We start from the raw sequence: 22,812 nt of genomic DNA on the forward strand, positions 1-22,812 counted from the left end.
AGGAGCGTCTCTGCCCAGCCGCCCCATCTGAGAAGTGAGGAGACCCTCTGCCTGGCAACCACCCCGTCTGAGAAGTGAGGAGCCCCTCTGCCCGGCAGCCGCCCCGTCTGAGAAGTGAGGAGCCTCTCCGCCCGGCAGCCACCCCATCTGGGAAGTGAGGAGCGTCTCCGCCTGGCAGCCACCCCGTCCGGGAGGGAGGTGGGGGGGTCAGCCCCCCGCCCGGCCAGCCGCCCTGTCTGGGAGGGAGGTGGGGGGGTCAGCCCCCCGCCCGGCCAGCCGCCCCGTCCGGGAGGTGAGGGGCGCCTCTGCCCGGCCGCCCCTACTGGGAAGTGAGGAGCCCCTCTGCCCGGCCAGCCGCCCCGTCCGGGAGGGAGGTGGGGGGTCAGCCCCCCGCCCGGCCAGCCGCCCCATCCAGGAGGTGAGGGGCGCCTCTGCCCAGCTGCCCCTACTGGGAAGTGAGGAGCCCCTCTGCCCAGCCAGCCGCCCCGTCCGGGAGGGAGGTGGAGGGGTCAGCCCCCCACCCGGCCAGCTGCCCTGTCCGGGAGGTGAGGGGCGCCTCTGCCCGGCCGCCCCTACTGGGAAGTGAGGAGCCCCTCTGCCCGGCCAGCCACCCCGTCCGGGAGGGAGGTGGTGGGATCAGCCCCCCCGCCCGGCCAGCCACCCCGTCCGGGAGGGAGGTGGGGGGGTCAGCCCCCCGCCCGGCCAGCCGCCCCGTCTGGGAGGTGAGGGGCCCCTCTGCCCAGCCGCCCCTACTGGGAAGTGAGGAGCCCCTCTGCCCGGCCAGCCGCCCCGTCCGTGAGGGAGGTGGGGGGGTCAGCCCCCCGCCCGGCCAGCCGCCCCATCTGGGAGGGAGGTGGGGGGGTCAGCCCCCTGCCCGGCCAGCCACCCCGTCCGGGAGGGAGGTGGGGGGGTCAGCCCCCCGCCCGGCCAGCCGCCCCATCCGGGAGGGAGGTGGGGGGGTCAGCCCCCCACCCGGCCAGCTCCCCCGTCTGGGAGGTGAGGGGCCCCTCTGCCCGGCCGCCCTTACTGGGAAGTGAGGAGCCCCTCTGCCCGGCCAGCTGCCCCGTCCGGGAGGGAGGTGGGGGGGTCAGCCCCCCGCCCGGCCAGCCGCCCCGTCCGGGAGGTGAGGGGTGCCTCTGCCCGGCTGCCCCTACTGGGAAGTGAAGAGCCCCTCTGCCCGGCCAGCCGCCCCGTCTGGGAGGGAGGTGGGGGGGTCAGCCCCCTGCCCGGCCAGCCGCCCCGTCCGGGAGGTGAGGGGCGCCTCTGCCCGGCCGCCCCTACTGGGAAGTGAGGAGCCCCTCTGCCCGGCCACCACCCCGTCTGGGAGGTGTGCCCAACAGCTCATTGAGAACGGGCCAGGATGACAATGGCGGCTTTGTGGAATAGAAAGGCGGGAAAGGTGGGGAAAACATTGAGAAATTGGATGGTTGCCGTGTCTGTGTAGAAAGAAGTAGACATGGGAGACTTTTCATTTTGTTCTGTACTAAGAAAAATTCTTCTGCCTTGGGATCCTGTTGATCTGTGACCTTACCCCCAACCCTGTGTTCTCTGAAACATGTGCTGTGTCTACTCAGGGTTAAATGGATTAAGGGCGGTGCAAGATGTGCTTTGTTAAACAGATGCTTGAAGGCAGCATGCTCATTAAGAGTCATCACCACTCCCTAATCTCAAGTAACCAGGGACACAAACACTGCGGAAGGCCGCAGGGTCCTCTGCCTAGGAAAACCAGAGACCTTTGTTCACTTGTTTATCTGCTGACCTTCCCTCCACTATTGTCCCATGACCCTGCCAAATCCCCCTCTGTGAGAAACACCCAAGAATTATCAATAAAAATAAATAAATAAATAAATAAATAAAATAATAAAATAAAATGCATTCATACCTATGAATGTGGTTAGGACAGATAGCATTAACCCTTCACAAAAAGAAAATTGAAAATAAAAAATTACTAAGATTAGTTTGAAAATATACATTGAACAGTCTCTGCAATACAGCAGAGGCTGGTAAACTCTTTCTTGTCTCAAATAATAACGTATTTGAAAAGTATGCAGCAGTGAGATAGGTCTAACTGGTAAATATTTTGTGCTTTGCAGGCCAAAAGGCAAACTCAAAGATATTCTGTAGATACATATATAACCACTTAAAATGTAATCATCTAAAAATATAAAACCCATCCTTAGCTCACCCACCGCCTACAAAACAGGTGGTGGGCTGGCTTTGTCCCACAGGCTGTAGTTTGTAAAACCCTGCATTGCAATATCACTGCAGCGTGTTTCTCAGATTCAATACCATGGGAAAATGAATTATCAAAAAATATAATTTTTTGATAATGTAGTGTAAAAAATGTTTATGGGTTTTATAACAGTTAAAGCTTTGGCCGGGCGCAGTGGCTCACGCCTGTAATCCCAGCACTTTGGGAGGCCGAGACCGGCAGATCACGAGGTCAGGAGATTGAGACCATCCTGGCTAACATGGTGAAACCCCGTCTCTACTAAAAAATATAAAAAATTAGCGGGGCATGGTGGTGGACGCCTGTAGTCCCAGCTACTCGGGAGGCTGAGGCAGGAGAATGGCATCCAGGAGGCAGAGCTTGCAGTGAGCCGAGATCACGCCACTGCACTCAGAGCGAGACTCCATCTCAAAAAAAAAAAACAGTTAAAGCTTTATAATACATTTTACTCAAATGAACAATATTGTAGTAAGCATCACTGTATTTTTTAATTGATGTAATAATTAAACAGTTTTATGGGGTACACCACTGTATTTTGGTACATGCTTTCACGTGTTTGTGAAAGCACTTCAAAATTAATCTGTCACTCTTTTCCTAAATCCATGTTTACTGAAATAGTTATTTAGTGTTGCAATACAAACTCTACAAACTTGGTTGTTTCCAAAAGTATCTAAGTTAGTTGCATAGAACTCAGAACACATAAAAACAATGCTCAGAAATTATGACTAATTCCCAGGATGTGTTGGGAGTCTCCAAGACTACCCCCAGGTTCAGTGATTTGCCAGAAAGACTCACGGAATTTAACATGTAGTTGTAGTCATGGCTAAGATTTATTACAGTGAAAGGATACAAAGCAACATCAGCAAAGGGAAAAGGCACATGGTGTGCAGTCCAGGGGAAGCCAGGCACAAGTGTCCAAGAGACCTCTCCTAGTGGAGTCACATAAGATCTACTTAATTCTTTCAGTAATGAAATGTGGAAACACATTTTTTTGTCGTCAGAGAAGCTCATTAGAGACCCAGTGCCTAAGGTTTTTATTGGAGGCTGGTCACGTACACACCCCTCTGCCTAGCACATACCAAAATTCCAAACTCCAGAAGAAAAACAAGTGTTTAGCATAAACCATACTATTTGCACAAACACTCTAGGTGTAGTGAGCCACCCTTGTCATTGAGGGAAAGTTTTATGTCAGTGTAAGGATGAACTGTTCGCCAGCCAAGTCCCAGATGCCAACCAAAGGCCAGTCTTGCAAGTAGGCCTTTCTGTAACAATGATGGCAGTCTCAGGCCTGCTATGTTAACTCTTTACTGCATGTAAAACAACACGAGACCCTATTTGACCCATAATCTGATGGACATGCAATACTATATTTCTTCTATAATGCCAATAGAACTATTTTCATCTTATCTAATCATTTGTGACTTTTCTTGTAATATAGTACATTCCAAGTTCCATCTGCAGGTGCAGCAACACATTTGCCCTTCTCTGTACCTACCATGTCACATAGTAGCTTTCTCCAGGACACATTCAGTATCTGGATCAGTATAAAGAACACAATAGATTTCCTTGGGTACCAATAACTTGTTAATCCCTTTTCATCCTCGTAAGAGGTATTTCCCCATGTATTAATATGAAAAGAGAAGGCCTTTTGTAGGCCATCTCTTCATAGGTGTTCAAATTGTGAAGAAAGTAGAGATAGTAGTGAAAGCAAGGGCTTAATAAATGGGTTTTTTTCAGGTACCATTTTCATTTTGCCTTGTTCAAATGCAAGTCATTCTTCTCTGGATTAATTCACAACGTGAAGAGAAAAGATAATCACCAACTTTTTAAAATTTTATAAATTATAATGAATTTTATAATTTGTTACTTAGTCCCTATTAAGTTCTTAGAACAACACCTGATACATAGTACATACCCAATAATGTTATCATTTACCTAGTAAATATTAGGTATCACTTGTGAACAACTGTCACATCAGGGAACTGAATTCAAATTATTGTTCTCTTTCACATTGTTATAAGATAATGGCAGATGTTTTCTGAATGCTGTCTTTATTTTCTGGTCCTACTGTGGCTTTCAGGAAGTACCCTAGTTAATGGGTTAGAAGTGTTTTTTAAAAGTTAGACCCAAAAGGAAATTTCTATAAATGATGACCAATTTTCTCATTTGACTTATTTGAGAAACATGTTCTTATATGATCCATATTTTCTACTTTATATGTATGTCAGTATAACTTAGGATAGATCCTAAATCATTGGCTGTTTTAAATTATTGCTGCTCTTTGAAATCTACATCTCTTTTTAAAAGCAGAATAGTTGAATAGAAGGTGATGGGTTTCAGAAATTTCAAGTATGCCATATATACATGGTATATAATTCCTTTCCTTCATTTTAAATTAATTGATTAGATGTTTCAAGAGAGTAAAATGATGTATCACAGGATTCATCCTTATTTAAAGAGACGGTTTTCAGTAATTTGTACCTAATAAAGATGAGCAGAACCAGCCACTAAACCTCTTTTATTTTATAGGGGATTAGTGATGGTATTCCACTATTAAAGGCCACCGTCCCCAAAAATCAGTATCGTTCTTTTATGTCTCAAGGCAGCCCTGAGTTACTGGTAAGTTGATTTTTACCTTTTTCACACTGCTATGCCTATATTCATTACAACTTAGAAAAAAAGAGGAAATAAATATTTTTTAAAAGCCACTTTTTGGCTGTGCATGGTGGTTCATGCCTGTAATCCCAGCGCTTTGGGAGGTTGAGACAAGCAGATTGCTTGAGCCCAGGAGTTCAAGACTAGCCTGGGCAACATTTGCTCAGAAAATAAAATCTGAAAAGATATATAAAAATAGGCTGGGCACAGTGGCCCACGTCCGTAATCCCAGCACTTTGGGAGGCCAAGGCAGGTGGATCACTTGAGGTCAGAAGTTCAAGACCAGCTTGGGCAACATGGTGAAACCCTGTCTCTACTAAAAATACAAAAAATTAGAAAGGCGTGGAGGCAGGTGCCTGTAATTCCAGCTACTTGGGAGGCTGAGGCAGGAGAATCACTTGAATCCAGGAGGTGGAGGTTGCAGTGAGCCAAGATCGCGCCACTGCACTCCAGCCTGGGTGACAAGAGCGAGACTCCTTCTAAATAAAAATAAATAAATAAATAAAAAGATACACAAAAATAGTAGTAGTACTTTTTGAGCAGTGGCAATCTTGTGAATTTCAATCCTTATATATATATATTTTTTTTTTTTTTTTTTCTTTTCTTTTCTTTTCTTTTTTTTTTGAGACAGAGTCTCACTCTGTCACCCAGGCTGGAGAGCCAATCACAGCTCACTGCAGCCTTGACCTCCTGGGCTCAGGTGACCCTTCCACCTCGGCTTCCTGAGTAGCTGGGACTACAGATACACACCACCATGGCCAGCTAATTTTTGTATTTGTTGTAGAGATCAGGTGTTGCCATGTTGCCCAGGTTGGTCTCAAACTCCTGAGCTCAAGTGATCCTCCCACCTGAGCCTCACAAAGTGCCTGCGTTTTTTAAAGTTACCAGAATTTCATTCGTCGGGGGTTGCTTGTTAACTTTTATAATCAAGAAGATAAAAGCTTTTCATTTTGAAGAGAGGAGAACTTACTATGACTGTCACTACAGGGAGACCTTAACAGTTCATTGCATTCATTGTAAATTATCCTACTGGTTTATGTTCTAAATGATATATATTATATTTTTATGGTAAGACTGGTCCCTGAATTTCTTCCATCTGCCAGCTGATAAGTGCTAATAAACTTTGAGAAATCATGAGAAAAAATAATCTTCCTAGAGAAAGATAAATTGGGCTGAGCGCAGTGGCTCACACCTGTAATCCCAGAACTTGGGAGGCTGTGGGTGGATTTCTTGAGCTTAGGAGTTCGAGACCAGCCTGGGCAACATGGCAAAACCCCATCTCCACTAAAAATACAAAAAATTAGCCAGGCATGGTGGTGCATGCTTGTGGTCCCAGCTACTCAAGAGGCTGAGGTCAGAGGATTGCTTGCTCCTGGGAGGTTGTAGTGAGCTGAGATCATGCCACTGCACTCCAGCCTGGGTGACAGAGCAAGACTCTATCTCAAAAAAAAAAAAAAAAAATTGGACAAGTTTTCTTACAATAAGATAAACAAGGCCAGGTGTGGTGACTCACGCCTGTCATCCTAATGCTTTGGGAGGCCGAGGTGGGAGGCTCACTTAAGCCCAGGAGTTGGAGACTAGCTTGGGCAACATGGTGAAACCATGTCTCTACAAAAAATACAAAGAATACAAAAATTAGCCAGGCATGGTGGCGCATGCCTGAAGGTTGCAATGAGCTGAGATCATGTCACTGTGCTCCAGCCTGGGCAACAGAGTGAAACCCTGGCTCCAAAAATAAAAGATAAACAAAGAGCTTTTTCTGTTTGAATTATCTTAAGATGTGCTTAATGAGTTTCATGTTTGAAGTACACAGTCTCACAGTGTTCCCTAAGTGATAAATGCCAATGTCATGTGAGCATCTGGTTATTCTGGGCTGCTTTCCTTAATATTTCATTTAATTTGAGTCTTCATATGTTCTTTTCCAGATAACAATAAGCATGAATTATGTTATTGGAACCCATGGATGGTTGCCTTATGACAGAAACATTTCTAATTACTTTACATTCATCAAGGATCAAACTGTGACAAATCCAAAGTAAGTAAATGAATATGTAAAGCAAAATAGCTATACCAGATACCTTATTGCCAGGAAAAAAACTAGATTAATTGATTCATTTATTCTGAAAGAAATATTTTTTATTTTTTTTTGAGACAGAGTCTTGCTCTGCGGTGCAGTGGCGCAATCCCCACTCACTGAAACCTCTGCCTCCTGAGCTCAAGGGATTATCTGGCTAATTTTTGTTGTTAGTAGAAATCGAGTTTCACCATGTTGGCCAGGCTGGTCTCAAACCCTTGACCCCAAGTGATCCGCCCACCTCAGCCTCCCCAAGTGCTGGGATTATAGGCCGCCTGGCCCTGAAAGTAATGTTTTGAGATCCAGATTATCTCTTCTTCCCTCCTTCCTCCCTCCATTCCCTCCCCAACCTTCCCTTATTTTTAAGTTATGTCCTGAATTTATATTGGTTTAAATACAAAACTTAGTTTCCATAATATGAGTTATAGAAATACAATTACATTAGGAATAATAGACTTCCTTGTAATTTTATTCTACTTTATTATGTAAAAATAAGACCTATGTATTTTAATCTCCAAAAGTTATGTTCTCACTTAAAGTGGTGTTTCCCTTACACTGAATTGTCCTGTTTGTTTGCTTATATTTTTTTCTAGTTAAATCACATTCATGGCTGGGCACAATGGCTCACGCCTGTAATCCCAAAACTTGGGAAGCTGAGGCAGGCGGACCACCTGAGGTCAGGAGTTCAAGACCAGCCTGGCCAACATGGCAAAACCCCATCTCTACTAAAAATACAAAAATTGGCCGGGCGTGGTGGCTCACACCTGTAATCCCAGCACTTTGGGAGGCAGAGGCGGGCAGATCACGAGGTCAGGAGATCAAGACCATCTTGGCTAACACAGTGAAACCCCATCTCTACTAAAAATACAAAAAAATTAGCCAGGCATGGTGGCGGGCACCTGTAGTCCCAGCTACTAGGGAGGCTGAGGCAGGAGAATGGCGTGAACCTGGGAGGCAGAGCTTGCAGTGAGCCGAGATCACGCCACTGCACTCCAGCCTGGGCAACAGAGCAAGACTCCAACTCAAAAAATAAAAATAAAAATAAAAATACAAAAATTAGCCAGCCATGGTAGTGGGAACCTGTAATCCAAGCTACTCGGGGGTCTGAGGCAGGAGAATCGCTTGAACCCAGGAGACAGAGGTTGCAGTGAGCCGAGATTGCACCACTGCACTTCAGCCTGGACGACAGAGCAAGACTCCACCTCAAAAAAACTAAAATTAAAATAAAATTCAAAAATCACACTCCATGTTGAGGATCAAATTACACCATATATTTGAAAACTATTTAAAATGATATAATTGTTATCACTGTATCTTTGTCTTCCTCAACTAGAATACAACTTCATGAGATTAAGGAAAATGTTTTTTTTCCTTTCTTATCCCACATAGTACTGTTATGTTTTGCAAGAAGCATATTCTCAGCAAATTAATATTGAACAATAAAGTTTTATAGCTAGAGTATGAGAATTAGCCCTCATTTTCTATATACACACTGAGTTGCAATCACTTGTCTTTCTGCAGAATCTGGATTGGCTAAGCTCACAGGTATTGCACTTGGAAGCTGATAAAACCAGCATGCTTGCTTTGGTTCAAATGGAGAACAGTCATCATAAGTGTTGTTAGATACACACTTATCTGCCTGATTTATCTCCTATGCATCACCTTGTGTAGGACATCCCTGGTTTAAGTTTATTTCTGATATTCCTGGTCCTGGCATATCCTGTCTTGTCTTTAAACTTTAAGGCTGTCATTTACAAAATTGCCAATTTTATTAAATTGTCTTTGAAATCCAAGATTTAAGCTTTCTTCACACCTTCACTGATTTCACCTTTTTTTGCTTACCACTTGAGATTGTTATGTATATTCTTAATTTATGAAAAATATTACAGTGAGATAACATGTTTTCTGAAAGTCTATCGTTTATTAATAGACATTTCAAATAGGACATTTGGGACTAATTTTTTATTTCTTTTTTAGAGAGGTTTAAAAAGAATAGTTCACATCAGTATACGTGATCTTGTAAGGAAAAGTCTGATATTTAATTGTGTTTACAGAACTCAGCGCAGTATAAATGGTTCTTTTGCTCCTGGGCTAGAGATCACTTCTAAGCTATTTGTAGTATCACATGATGCAAAGTTGCTCTTCAGCGCTGGATACTGGGATAATAGCATTCAAGTGATGTCACTTACAAAAGGCAAAATTATCTCACACATCATCCGGCATATGGGTAAGCATTAGCTTTTTTTCCAAAAATGCTCAAAAATTTTCTTTTTTTCTTAAGTATAAAAGTAGTACATGCTCTTTGTAAAGAGCATTAAATTTTACCTTTGAAGCTGAGTGAACTTTTTTATTGTGTAGGATTATAAATATATACTTTCTATAGGAGTGTCTCATGTATTTTGGGTATAATAAAGCACCACATAAATTAAATACATCTTCATAGTATCTGGAAAATGTTAGACTAAGTTGTTTTTTTTTAATGAATGATAAAAGTAAGAATTTTAAGACAAAATGGTAATAAAATCTGCTGTCATTAGATAAGACATCAACTGCTCTATTACTTTGTTAACAGTTAAACATGAGAGTGATGAAATTGTTGAATGTAGTTTTAACTTGCTACTTCTTAGTGTATTAGTCTTCAATATAAGAATAAAACATTGAGTAGGTTTTTTTCTAATAAACCTGTTAGGGAAGGAAAATGGAGTCTGCTGCTAATTCTGTACCAGTCAATCCTAAGATAACACTTACGTCTGCAGTTTAGGAAAAATGTATTTGTATTGTGAATTTATAGTATAGTATGTGCAGTTTTTCTAAGGACATACATTCTATAGGATTACAATTCCCAATGGGAGTAGAAGGTGAATGGGGATGAGAAAGCAAAGTAGCATATGAAAATTAACTGGGGATCTATCTCAAACTATCTAACCTCCTCCCAAGATTGGGGTAGTCATTCCCCACACTGCATGTCGACTTCTCATGCTCAGAGAAGGGGGATTTCAAAGAAAGCTCTCCGAGGTGATTTTGACATTGCTGCTTTCCTGTGTCTCTCTTCCCCAATGCTTTTCCAGTACCATGTCTACATTCCTCCCTGTTGGCATAACTGATTTAGGAATAGTTTGAACATTAACAAAAATTGCTCTTAAAGTTCTATTTTAGCAAAACGAGGCATCTCATTTTATTTAATTCCTTTTTTTACAGATATTGTGACTTGCTTAGCTACAGATTACTGTGGAATACATTTGATTTCTGGTTCCAGAGATACTACATGTATGATATGGCAAATAACACAACAGGTAGTCACACATTTAAATGTTCTTGAATTAGGTCAGAGATTCACCCTGAGAATACTAGCAAAATGTTCTACTAGGACATCGAATTGTTTTCTGGCAGTGACTGAGCTCCTTTGTATTCTTTTTACCCACATTTTGTCCTGTTCAAATCACCACATTTTTTCCTAGGTTTACTGTCTGATTCATTACCTTATTCCCTATTGCTTTCCAAAGATTCTTCCTTCTTACCTTTCCTAGGAAAACGGGAATTATTTTATTGTCTTTTAGCATAGTAACATTTCTACTTTCTTTCTTGTGGGACTACTAGAAACGATAGATTTATAGTTTTCATCAACCTGATTGCATTCTCATAATAATATTGGTCCAGGAAGTATCATTTTTATTGAATAGCTTCTGTTTTCTTTTCTTTTCTTTTCTTTTTTTTTTTTTTTGAGATGGCATGATCTCGGCTCACTGCAACCTCCGCCTCCCGGGTTCAAGCGATTCTCCTGCCTCAGCCTCCCATGTAACTGGGATTACAGGCACATGCCACCATGCCTGGCTATTTTTTTTTATTGTATTTTTTGTATTTTTAGCAGAAATGGGGTTTCGCCATGTTGGCCAGGCTGGTCTTGAACTCCTGACCTTCAGTGATCCACCTGCCTTGGCCTCCCAAAGTGCTGGGATTATAGGTAGGAGCCACTGTGCCCGGTCAGCTTCTGTGTTTTCTGCATTGTCTTAACAGGCTTTCTCCCACTCCAAATTTATAAAAAGTATCTAGAAATTTTCTTCCATTTAAAAAACCCAGCTGAGCGTGGGACATGCTTGTGGTCCTGGCTATAATACGTGGGAGGCTGAGGTGGAAGGATTGCTTGAGCCAGGGAAGCAGAGGCTGCAGTGAGCTGAGATCCTGCCACTGCACTCCAGCCCGGGTGACTGAGCAAGATCCTGTCTCAAAAAAAAAATTGTTTTCTTCTAATTTTTTTTGTTTTCTTATATTACAATCTTTAATTTCTTGGTAATTTATTTATCTACATTGGATAAGGCTTTGTTTACTTCTGAATAGGAAGCATTACACTTAAAGTGTAATGTTCTCAGATAGTCTTATATAGGTATTTATTCTTACATATGAACTTATGTTTTAGCCATACCCTCTTTTGTTTTTTGTTATTTTTTGTTATTTTTTGTTTTTTTGAGATGGAGTCTTGCTCTGTCCTGAGCCCAGCTAGAGTGCAGTGGCGCAAGCTTGGCTCACTGCAACCTCCACCTCCTGGGTTCAAGCGATTCTCCTGCCTCAGTTTCCTGAGTAGCTGGGACTACAAGCGCGTGCCACCATGCCCAACTAATTTTTGTATTTTTAGTAGAGACGGGGTTTCACCATCTTCTCCAGGACGGTCTCGAACTCTTGACCTCGTGATCTGCCTGCCTTGGCCTCCCAAAGTGCTGGGATTACAGGTGTGAGCCACCGCACCCGGCCCCATACCCATTTAAAAAAAAAAAACAACAACTCCATTTTAGTCTTACTGAAATTGTATTTAATTTATATGTTAATTTGGTTTGGGGGTTTTTTGGTTTTTTTTTTTTTTTTTGAGGCAGGGTCTCAGTCTTTCGTCCATGCTGGAGTGCAGTGGCAGTGGCACAATCATGGCTCACTGCAGCCTTGACCTCCCAGGCTCAAGCAATCCTCGCTTCTCAACCTCCCAAGTAGCTGGGACTCCAGGCATGCACCACCACGCCTGGCTAGTTTTTGTGTTTTTAGTAGAGAGAAAATGCTTGTCTCTGCCATGTTACCCAGGCTGGTCTCGAACTCCTAGGCTCAAGCGTTCTGCCCACCTCGGCCTCCCAATAATTTGGCATATTTTTATAGTTATTTATTTACAGAAATAGGAAGTGTCTTTTCATGTTTGTTTCAGGTCCTTTTTATATCCTTTGATAAAATTTCTTTCTTTTTCATTTAGATCTGATACCTTGTGATACTTACTTCAAATTATGTTTTTTATTACTATTTTTAGTGGGGTTTTAAAAATCATTTTTGTGTCTGATTATTGTTAATATAAAGAAAAGCTATACAGTGATTTGACTGATTTCTGTACAATTATATCGAATTACTTTGCCAAATCCTCTTATCAACTCTCATGGTTATTAGTATTTCTTGGATTTTCTGAAAATAAGGTAGATAATACAATCATGTGATCTGAAAATAAAAGTAATTTGCTTTGTCTTTTCTAATATACTAATTATTTCATTTTCTTATATTATTAGCTAATACAATAAGGTAAGCAAAATTATAGTGAGCATCCCCGCCTTATATCTAATTTTGATGAAAATGCCTTCCCAGTGTTACCATTTAGTATAGTGTTTGCTGTTAGGTTTCACTAGTTGTGTTTTTCACATTTAAGTATTTAGCTTACTTCTATTATTTTTTTCTTTTGGTAACTTTATAGTTTTAATGAAATTTCAAACTTGTAAAAAATTTGCAAAAATAGTATATTTTGTATCATGTGTCTTAGCAGTCTCTTTTAGTATCTCCCTCTTACAGCATCTTTTTTTTTAACCATTTAAAAGTTTGAGATATCATGTTCCTTTACCCCTAAATAGGTCAGTGTGTATTTTCTGAGAACAAAGACAATCTTGTACATAAACCCAGTGAAGTTACCAAAATCAGAATGCTTAACATTTATACAATACCATTAGCTAATCCACAGTCCATGTTCTAATTTTGTATTTCCAATAATGTTCTTTACAGCTGTTTTTCCCAGTTTATCTTATTTATAATTTTTCTCTTTTTCTTGATGTAATGTATTACGTTGAGAACTTTCCTAGGTTTGAACCATCCTTGAATTTTTATAATAAACCCACATAGTTTATGGTATATTGTTATTACACTTTACTGATGTATCTTATTAGCTAGTACTTTAATGATTTCTCTACTCTTAAGTAAGATAGATCTTTTTGTTCTGTCTTTATCGTGTTTAGTATGGGGATATGCAATCTTTACCAAATAAATTTAGGAAGGGCTCCTCTTTCTCTTGACTTGGAATTGCTTCCATAATATAGGAATTACCTGAGTTTTAAAAGTTAAATATAGTGCACTACGCACTCAGACTGATACTCACAGGGAAAGACAAATTTGTCACAGGTAGCAGAGTGTCAAGGGGAATCAATGCACACCACATGGAACAGGTGGAAGGTGTGGGCAGAGTTGTCTAGGATAATCACAAATACAAATAGCAACTATTCAAATAAAACAAATAACATACAACTATGTGTATGCTAAAGACAAAGCACGCTAAAGACATGAAGAAAGAGTCTTCTGGAAGATGACTCAGAGAGCAATTTTTTGCAATACAATTGTGTTATTAGGAAAACATAAGAATGGCAGTTCAATAAAATGGAAGATCAAACATGAAATGATAAAATAGCATTATAAGAAGAAAATGAAGGTTGCAGAAGAATCAAGTTGAGATTAAAACCAGTACCATTACATACTCCATAAATATATATACCTACTGTGTACCACAAATGTTTTTTCAAAGGGCTGCAGCCAAGACATATTTAAAAATACCATTACAAACACAAATAAACCTGAAGCAGAAACTACAAGAAAGAGATTTGATGTGGCTGCAAATCAAATTAGTGGCCTGGAAAAAAAGATGTAATCAAAGTGAATGCCAATAAAAAGGTAACTTTAAAGCAGTTAGAGAAAGAATGATAGCTATAAAAATCAAAGACAGTCAGCATAAAGATAATTGATGTCCCTGAAGCAGCGATCCCAATAAATGGAAAAATTATTCAGCCGGACATGGTGGCCAATACCTATAATCCCAGCACTTTGGAAGGCTGAGGCGGAAGGATTACTTGAGTCCCAGAGTTCAAGACCAGCCTGGGCAACATGGCAAGACCCTCATCTCTACAAAAAATTTTAAAAATTAGCCAGGCATGGTGGTACATGCCTGTGGTCCCAGCTACTCAGGGAGGCTTAAGGTGGGAGGATTACTTGAGTCCAGGAGGTCGAGGCTACAGTGAGCCGTGTTCATGCCACCACACTCCAGCCTGGGCAACAGAATGAGAGACCCTGTCTCAAAAAAATAAAGTTATTCAGAAATATAACACAAAAAGTTTATTTGAAGTTAAGGAATAATAAATCTGTAGATTAAAAGGGGAAATAACATACTTGGAAAAATTAATCCAAGACTGTCAACATTGCAAAAATTTATGTTAAGGTTTTGAGCTTAGTTAAGTTTTTGAGATGGAGAATAATTCAGAAATCCAAGTAGAAATGTAAGAATGAGTACTATTATGAATAGACTCAGTGGTTGTAATTAGTTGCAATGTTAGTTTGTGATTAGAAGGTTTAAATGCAATATAAACCTTGTGAAAAACAGGAAACAAGAAACCACCTTTACCTTTGCTTTTCTCTTGTATTATTAGGGAGGTGTTCCTGTGGGCTTAGCATCTAAACCTTTTCAGATTCTTTATGGACACACCAATGAGGTACTGACTGTCGGCATCAGCACTGAGCTAGACGTGGCAGTGTCAGGATCAAGGGTAAGATTTCACCTTTAAGAAATACTATTTATTTTGTCTACAAATTTATTACCAACACTTATAACTAAAAAGGTTTTCAGAGGAATTGATAAGAGTATAGAAATGTTATACCATATTTGTATAGGACTTTGCAAAAGTAGAATAGACTTTGCAAAATAAAGAAAACACTGAATGCCATTTTGGGATTTTATTCGTTTTATTATTTAAGGGAAGAGGACATTCTAGGAAATAAAATACTATTTGAAATTTCGAAGTTGGAATTTTTCCTAAAGTGCATGTATCCTTGATGGAATAATCATTTTCTTGGTTCCTTTCCCACATTTCTTTATCTGGCCCACTCTACTTTTATTCTTTTTTGCTGTTCTTTTCCTTTGTCTTTTTCATTTTCTGATATATCCTGTGTGTAGGATGGAACGGTGATTATACATACCATTCAGAAAGGTCAGTACATGAGGACTTTACGACCACCTTGTGAGAGTTCTCTGTTCCTGACCATTCCTAATTTGGCTATATCTTGGGAAGGACATATTGTTGTCTACTCCAGCACTGAAGAAAAGACCACCCTCAAGGTATATGACCTTTCATGCAATAGGGGTAGACTCCCAATAGCATATCTTTCCCTCCCCACATTATAGATGAGGTTTATTGAAGAAGGAAAGAACACCATATTTTAAAGATGATGTTTTTCTTTCATCATTCAGTTGTTCGTTTCTTAACATTAGATGGACTTCTACCACAATCGTAGCCTCACATTAGTATTTTATTATTGAGATTTCTATTGACTTGTGTAATATATGATTTCAAAATAATTTCTGATTATGTAGGATTTTTTAAGCTTAAGTGGAAACTGGAAATGATAGCCAACTGAAATTCCTTTTGCATAAGGCAGGGTATAAATAAACAAGCCCTCAATTTTATGTTTGTTTCCTGTCAGTGACATCACTATTTATTTATTTAATTAATATATGTGTGTGTGTGTGTGTGTGTGTGTGTGTTTATTTTTTTTTTTTTTTTTGAGACAGAGTCTCACTCTGTTGTCCAAGCAGGAGTGCAGTGGCGCAATCAGTGATACAATTATAGCTCACTTTGGCCTCAAACTCCTAGGCTTATGTGATACTTCTGCCTCAGCCCCCTCAGTAGCTGGGACTACTGGCATGTGCCACCACACCTGGCTAGTTTTTTTAATTTTTGTTAGAGACGAGGTCTCCCTACGTTGCCTAGGCTGGTCTCAAACTCCTGGGCTCAAGCGATCCTCCTGCTTTGGACTCCCAAAGCACTGGGATTACAGACATGAGCCACCATGCCCAGCCTAAGCTTTTTCAATATTAAGAGTTTTGGGGGGCCGCGAGTGGTGGCTCACGCCTGTAATCCCAGCACTTTGGGAGGCTGAGGTGGGTGGATCACCTGAGGTCAGGAGTTCCAGACCAGCCTGGCCAACATGGTGAAACCCCATCTCTACTAAAAATACAAAAATTAGCCAGGCATGGTGGTGCATGCCTGTAGTCCCAGCTACTAGGGAGGCTGAGACAGGAGAATTGCTTGAACCCAGGAGGCAGACATTGCAGTGAGCCAAGATTATGCCACTGCACTCCAGCCTGGACAATAGAGCGAGACATGGCCTCAAAAAAAAAAAAAGTCCGGGCGCAGTGGCTCACGCCTGTAATGCCAGCACTTTGGGAGGCCGAGGTGGGCGGATCACAAGGTCAGGAGATCGAGACCATCCTAACTAACACAGTGAAACCCCGTCTCTACTAAAAATGCAAAAAAAGATTAGCTGGGCGTGGTGTTGGGCACCTGTAGTCCCAGCTACTTGGGAGGCTGAGGCAGGAGAATGGTGTGAACCTGGGAGGCAGAGCTTGCAGTGAGCCAAGATTGTGCCACTGCACTCCAGCCTGGGTGACAGAACGAGGCTCCATCTCAAAAGAAAAAGAATTTTTTTCTTTTGTTTTAAGAATGTAGAGTTTTGGGGAGGGCTGAATGAGATTTTAATTCTTCTTTGGAGAGAGTGAGATTTCTCGTTTAATATTTACTTGGCAATCTGATTTGAAATCACTTTAATAATATTGTCTACACACTTGGTCTTTAAATATAGCCATATTTTTATCCTAAAATGTTAAGCCAAATAATTATTCTGTTATAGTCAGAGTTTTAACTAGTAATATAAAAACTCAGTTTTTATTTGAAATTGTTGAATTTTCCTTAATTCTTTTCAGGATAAGAATGCATTACATCTGTTTTCTATAAATGGCAAGTATCTAGGGTCTCAAATCCTGAAGGAACAAGTATCAGATATATGTATAATCGGAGAACACATTGTCACAGGCAGCATACAAGGATTCCTGTCTGTAAGAGATCTCCACAGGTAAGTAATAAAAACTAATGAAGTATCACTTAAGAAAAGGGGCAGTACTTCTAGTCTAGAGTGAAAATCAGGAATCTAAGATTTTTAATCTTTTGGTTTATCATTGATTATAAAAGTTTCTCTTTTAGCAAGTATAAAAAATTGGAGGAGCTAAAGTATTCCTAGATTCATAAAGGATATATATATATATACATTTTTTAATATGTAGAAAATTTTACATTATATATATTTTACCGCAATTAAAAAATTTTTTAGGCTGGACATAGTGGCTCCTGCCTGTAATCCCAGCACTTTGGGAGGTCAAAGAGGGAGGAATGCTTGAGCCCAGGAGTTTAAGACCAACCTGGGCACATAGCAAGACCTCATCTCTACTAAAAATAAAAACTTTAAAAATTAGCTGAGCATGGTAGCATGTTCCTGTGTTCCCAGCTACTTGGGAGGCTGAGGTGGGAGGATTGCTTGAGCCCAGGTCAAGGCTACAGTAAGCTATGATCATACCACTGCACTCTAGCCTGGACAACACAGCAAGACCCTGTCTCAAAAGAAATGTTTTAAATATGTAGAGCTAGAAAAAAATGTTCATAGTACCAAGTCTGTATTATGGATTTGGAAATTTGTCCAAATGATGGTTTGAATTTTTGTAAAGTTTTTCTTAACTGTGGTAAAATAAAGTAGAGTATATTTAACATATTTAAGCATGTGTGTGTATAAAATTGTTATGGGGATCTGTTGTCATTTAATCTAGTGAAGGAGAGAGATACTGGAGTAGTGGATACGTGTTTTTGTTTTGTTTTCTTTTTTGAGACCTAGTCTTGCTCTGTCACCCAGGCTGGAGTGCAGTGGCATGATATTGGCTCACTGCAGCCTCTGCCTCCAGGTTCAAGCGATTCTCCTGCCTCAGCCTCCACGTTAGCTGGGAATATAGGTGCGTGCATCGTGCCCAGCTAATTTTTGTATTTTTAGTAGAGACGAGGTTCCACCATGTTGTCCAGGCTGGTCTCAAATTCCTGACCTCAAGTGATCCACCCACCTCAGCCTTCCCAAAGTGCTGAGATTACAGGCATGAGCCACTGCACCTGGCCCGAGATTTCTGGGCTTCTTACCCACCACTCACTTATGAATCAACAAGGCAAAAAGCATGTAATGAGAGGGCCTACGTGCTCAATACTGTGATGCTTACTCATAATAATGGTTTTTAAGGGGTTTAAGACTAGTTGGAAGCTGGGTGTGGTGGCTCACACCTGTAATCCCAGCACTTTGGGAGGCTGAGGTAGCTGGATCATTTGAGGTCAGGAGTTCAAGACCAGCCTGGCCAACATAGTGAAACCCCATCTCTACTAAAAGTACAAAAATTAGCCGGGTGTGGTGGCGGGCACCTGTAGTCCCCAGATACTCAGGAGCCTGAGGCAGGAGAATCACTTGAACTCAGGAGGCAGAGGTTGCAGTGACTGAGATCGCACCACTGCACTCCAGCCTGGGTGACAGAGCGAGACTCCATCTCAAAAAAAAAAAAAAAAGACTAGTTGGGGAAATATCAATATTTGTGTACTGTTGTGAACAGTTTAAGAGCTAAATTATATGATCCCAGTTACATGTGCAAGATGAGTTTTAAAGACATTAAGGATTAGCACGGATCTGAGTAGTCAGAGGAGTCTTGATGAAGGATTAGTAGGAATTAAATGGACATGAAAAGACAGGGAGGGCCTTCTTTTGGAGATGGAGGTAGGCAATATGTGAGGAAATAAAGCACAAAGACGTAGGAACAGCAATGAACATGGTGTGTACTGTGCTGCATTTCAGGGATAAGATCAGAGCAAGACTAGAACAAATGCCCACTGAGAGTCAGAGGCTCAGAGAATGGTGACTAGTATAGGAACTTTATTTCTATCTGTTTTAGGAAGAACACTAAGGATAAAAATCTAGTTAGTATCCATATAGAATCCTGTCTAACTGTTGTGTTCCTTACTTTGTCTCTCACCTTCCCTCTAATCTCTCTAAAGGGAACGTAAAGACTATTTACCTTAGATAAATGATGAATGTAATAATAAGATGTAAAAACTGAAGTAATAGAATGGGTTGGAAAATTGAAAAAAGAGTAAGATTCTCTAGGAAGTCAAAATTCTTATATTTTAGCTTCATGGTTGCTTTATTTGATTATATATGGTTAGAAGAAAAATAGATGTCAAAAATAGAGAAAAAAATCTATTTATCAAGTATCTTAACTAATGCTGTAAATACAGGCCCTTGTGTGAGTCACTTAGACTTTCTGGACACAAGTTCCCACATCTGTAAAATTAGAATGCAGAACTAGATGAGCATTAATTTATTTTCCAGATATAAAATTCTGTGAATTCATTATAAATCTGTGTAATTATGTCTGTATTTTTTATTTCTTTTCTAGCTTGAATCTCAGCATCAACCCATTAGCCATGCGACTGCCTATCCATTGTGTTTGTGTCACCAAAGAATACAGCCATATTCTTGTAGGTTTAGAAGATGGCAAATTGATTGTAGTGGGTGTTGGCAAGCCTGCTGAGGTAAAACCTAGCATCAGTAATTTCATTTCTCATGCTGTTGGGGATTACTTTGGTTCTCCTTCATTCCAACTGATTGAGAAGTCACCATTAGGGATAAACAAATTAAAAGCCAAATTTGATTTTTCAAAAGGCAGTAAATAAAAACAAGATAAAGCTATTATTCAAGAATCATGTTTATGTTATTATTGAAAGCCCACCTTTGGCAATTCTATCTACCACTCTATAGGAATAAGAAAGTTCATTTCTTCCAAATCTAGATTCAAGACCACAACTTAGATTTTCAATACATAAGAGCCTTTGCAAAAGAATAAAATATAGGCTCAAACAATAAAACTACTTTAGTTTTAACAAATACTCATCATAACTATTTGTCAGTTGTTCTTTTGTAAAAGCATCATTTTTTATTTGTAACTACAAATATCCCCATTTAGTGTGCTTATTCTCAGCGAGTTTCCTATAGTTAAATTTACTTGCTAATGATTTATCAATTATTGAATATTCAGATATCATAAATCTAACTCTCACTCTTAGGAAAACTTTGTAGTTATACTCCAGTAACTTACTGATTCTTCCAAATAATTTGTGTTATTACATAGTTAAATTAAGCATTATAAATTTTTTTAAGTCACTGTTGGTATTTTCTGAGAAATCTAACAATATGGGATCTGTCGGGGTTATTTCAAGGGAAGAAATTACCGTCACACAGTCAGTGGCTATAATAACCTGTTAAAGATCGTAAAAACCTGTTTTATAAATATTTGAAATTTCTTTAGTCCTTATGCTTTTTTTCAGCATATTATTTTACCAAAAAAAAGTGTCATTAAATTAATGTTATTATGGCTGGGCATGGTGGCTCACGCCTGTAATCCCTGCACTTTGGGGGACCGAGACGAGCGGATCACTTGAGGTCAGGAGTTCGAGACCAGCCTGGCCAACGTGGTGAAACCCCATCTCTACTAAAAATACAAAAATTAGCCGGGTGTGGTGGCATATGCCAGTAATCCCAGCTACTCGGGAGGCTGAGGCAAAAGAATCACTTGAACCTGGGAATTGGAGGTTGCAGTGAGCGGATATCGTGCTGCTGCGCTCCAGCCTGGGTGACAGAGCAAGACTCTGTACTACAGTTTAGAATATGAACTAGATCCATATTTAGTTACAAAAAGATATTTCTATTTCAAGATCTATTTTTATCTAAAACATCAAAATCTTGATTAATATGTATTTTTTAATCATGTACCAGTTTATATATTATTCTATTAGAGTGAAAATCATATGTAAAAATCAGATGGTAAGGTAGTAGTGCTTCGGAAAATACATCTGCAAATGTATTTGGCAAAACAAGCATGCCAAAGCCACTAGTACTTTGTATGAGGCTTATCTTTTATCACTCCAATAAATATACCCTGGAAAAGCAACCATTAGGCCGGGTGCGGTGGCTCACACCTGTAATCCCAGCACTTTGGAAGGCCAAGGCGGGCGGATCACGAGGTCAAGACATCCAGACCATCTCAGCCAACATGGTGAAACCCCGTCTCTACTAAAAATACAAAAATTAGCCGGGTGTGGGCCAGGTGCAGTGGCTCACACCTGTAGTCCCAGCACTTTGGGAGGCTGAGGTGGGCAGATCATGAGGTCAAGAGATCAAGACCGTCCTGGCCAACATGGTGAAACCTCGTCTCTACTAAAAATACAAAAAAAAATTAGCTGGGCCTGGTGGCACGTGCCTGTAGTCCCAGCTACTCTGGAGGTGGAGGCTGAGGCAGGAGAATTGCTTGAACCAGGAAGGTGGAGGTTGCAGTGAGCCGAGATTGTGCCACTGCACTCCAGTCTGGTGACAGACCAAGACTCCATCTCAAAAAACAACAACAACAACAACAACAACAACAAATTAGCTGGGTGTGGTGGCGCATGCCTGTAGTCCCAGCTACTTGGGAGGCTGAGGCAGGAGAATCGCTTGAACCCAGGAGGCGCAGGTTGCAGTGAACCGAGATCGTGCTACTGCACTTCCAGCCTGGCAACAGAGCGAGACTCCATCTCAAAAAAAAAAAAAGAAAAGTGACCATTAAAAAAGGTGGCAAGCTGGGCATGGTGACTCACTCCTGTAATCTCAGCACTTTGGGAGGCTGAGGTGGGTGGAGTACTTGAGGCCAGGAGTTTGAGACCAGCCTGGGCAACATGTCGAAACCCTGTCTCTACTAAAAATACAAAAATTAGCTAAGCATGATGGTATGTTCCTGTAGTCTCAGCTACTTAGGAGGCTAAGGTGGGAGGATTGCCTGAGCCCAGGAGGCAGAGGTTGCAGTGAGCTGAGGTTGCACCACTGCACTACAGTGTGGGCAACAGAGTGAAACCCTGTCTCAAAAAAAAAAAAAAAAGGTGGAATCACCATTAAAAAGTAGGTTGCACTTGAGAAAGTAATTGCAACAAACCATAGGGGATTTTTGCCCCACCTGGATGTATAAACACTTTTAAAAGACATTTATTCATTCACTGATTTAATTACTATTTGGTTAATATTTATTATACACTGGGAAGGATGGTAGGTGATGCAAATTTAATGGTGAACAAAATGCAATTCCTGCCTTCAAGGGGCTTATGCTCTCCTTGTTTTCTACATTACTTTTTATCATTCTGTTGTTAAATATTATTTTTGAAAGTCTTAAAATATTTTAAAATTACTTTCTTTTCATCAAAACTTTATTTTACTTTCTTCTTATCCTTATGATTGGCATTAACAGTACTGCAAATTCTAGAAAAGAAAATCTCCAAACCTGTATGTCTTGTTAGCAAAATTAAGAATAATTTTGAGCCAGGTGTGTTGGCTCACACCTGTAATCCCAGCACTTTGGGAGGCTGAGGTGGGAGGATTGCCTGAGCCCAGGACTTCACCAGCCTGGGCAATATAGTGAGATCTCATCTCTACAAACAAATAAAAAATTAATTAAAAATTTTAAAAAAGAATAGTTTTGAGAAGCTTATTTTGATGAAGTAATACATATTTTTGATAATTTATAAAATAAAGGAATCTGGTAACTTTGACATAACTAGGCCATTAATTGTTTAAATGTACACACTGACATTAGAGCTTTCTCAAAGACAAAATAAGTGTAAAAGTCTTTCATTATTATTATTGTTAT

At 40.5% G+C, this 22,812-nt stretch overlaps 1 protein-coding gene across 2 annotated transcripts in view; it reads left to right on the forward strand.

Moving 5' to 3' along the window:
- NBEAL1 (neurobeachin like 1) overlaps positions 1-22,812 on the forward strand; it is a 208,991-nt gene that overhangs the window by 177,756 nt on the left and 8,423 nt on the right. For both annotated transcript variants that reach the window (XM_057301476.2, XM_034954834.3), the window contains 8 exons: positions 4,760-4,849; positions 6,811-6,920; positions 9,014-9,186; positions 10,158-10,252; positions 14,660-14,776; positions 15,184-15,345; positions 16,990-17,138; positions 19,540-19,675. In XM_057301476.2, coding sequence (XP_057157459.1) covers positions 4,760-4,849; positions 6,811-6,920; positions 9,014-9,186; positions 10,158-10,252; positions 14,660-14,776; positions 15,184-15,345; positions 16,990-17,138; positions 19,540-19,675 — 1,032 coding nt within the window. The remainder of the gene's footprint in view (positions 1-4,759; positions 4,850-6,810; positions 6,921-9,013; positions 9,187-10,157; positions 10,253-14,659; positions 14,777-15,183; positions 15,346-16,989; positions 17,139-19,539; positions 19,676-22,812) is intronic.

This window comes from Pan paniscus, chromosome 13, assembly GCF_029289425.2.
Source record: "Pan paniscus chromosome 13, NHGRI_mPanPan1-v2.0_pri, whole genome shotgun sequence".
In the NCBI taxonomy this organism is placed as follows: domain Eukaryota; kingdom Metazoa; phylum Chordata; class Mammalia; order Primates; family Hominidae; genus Pan; species Pan paniscus.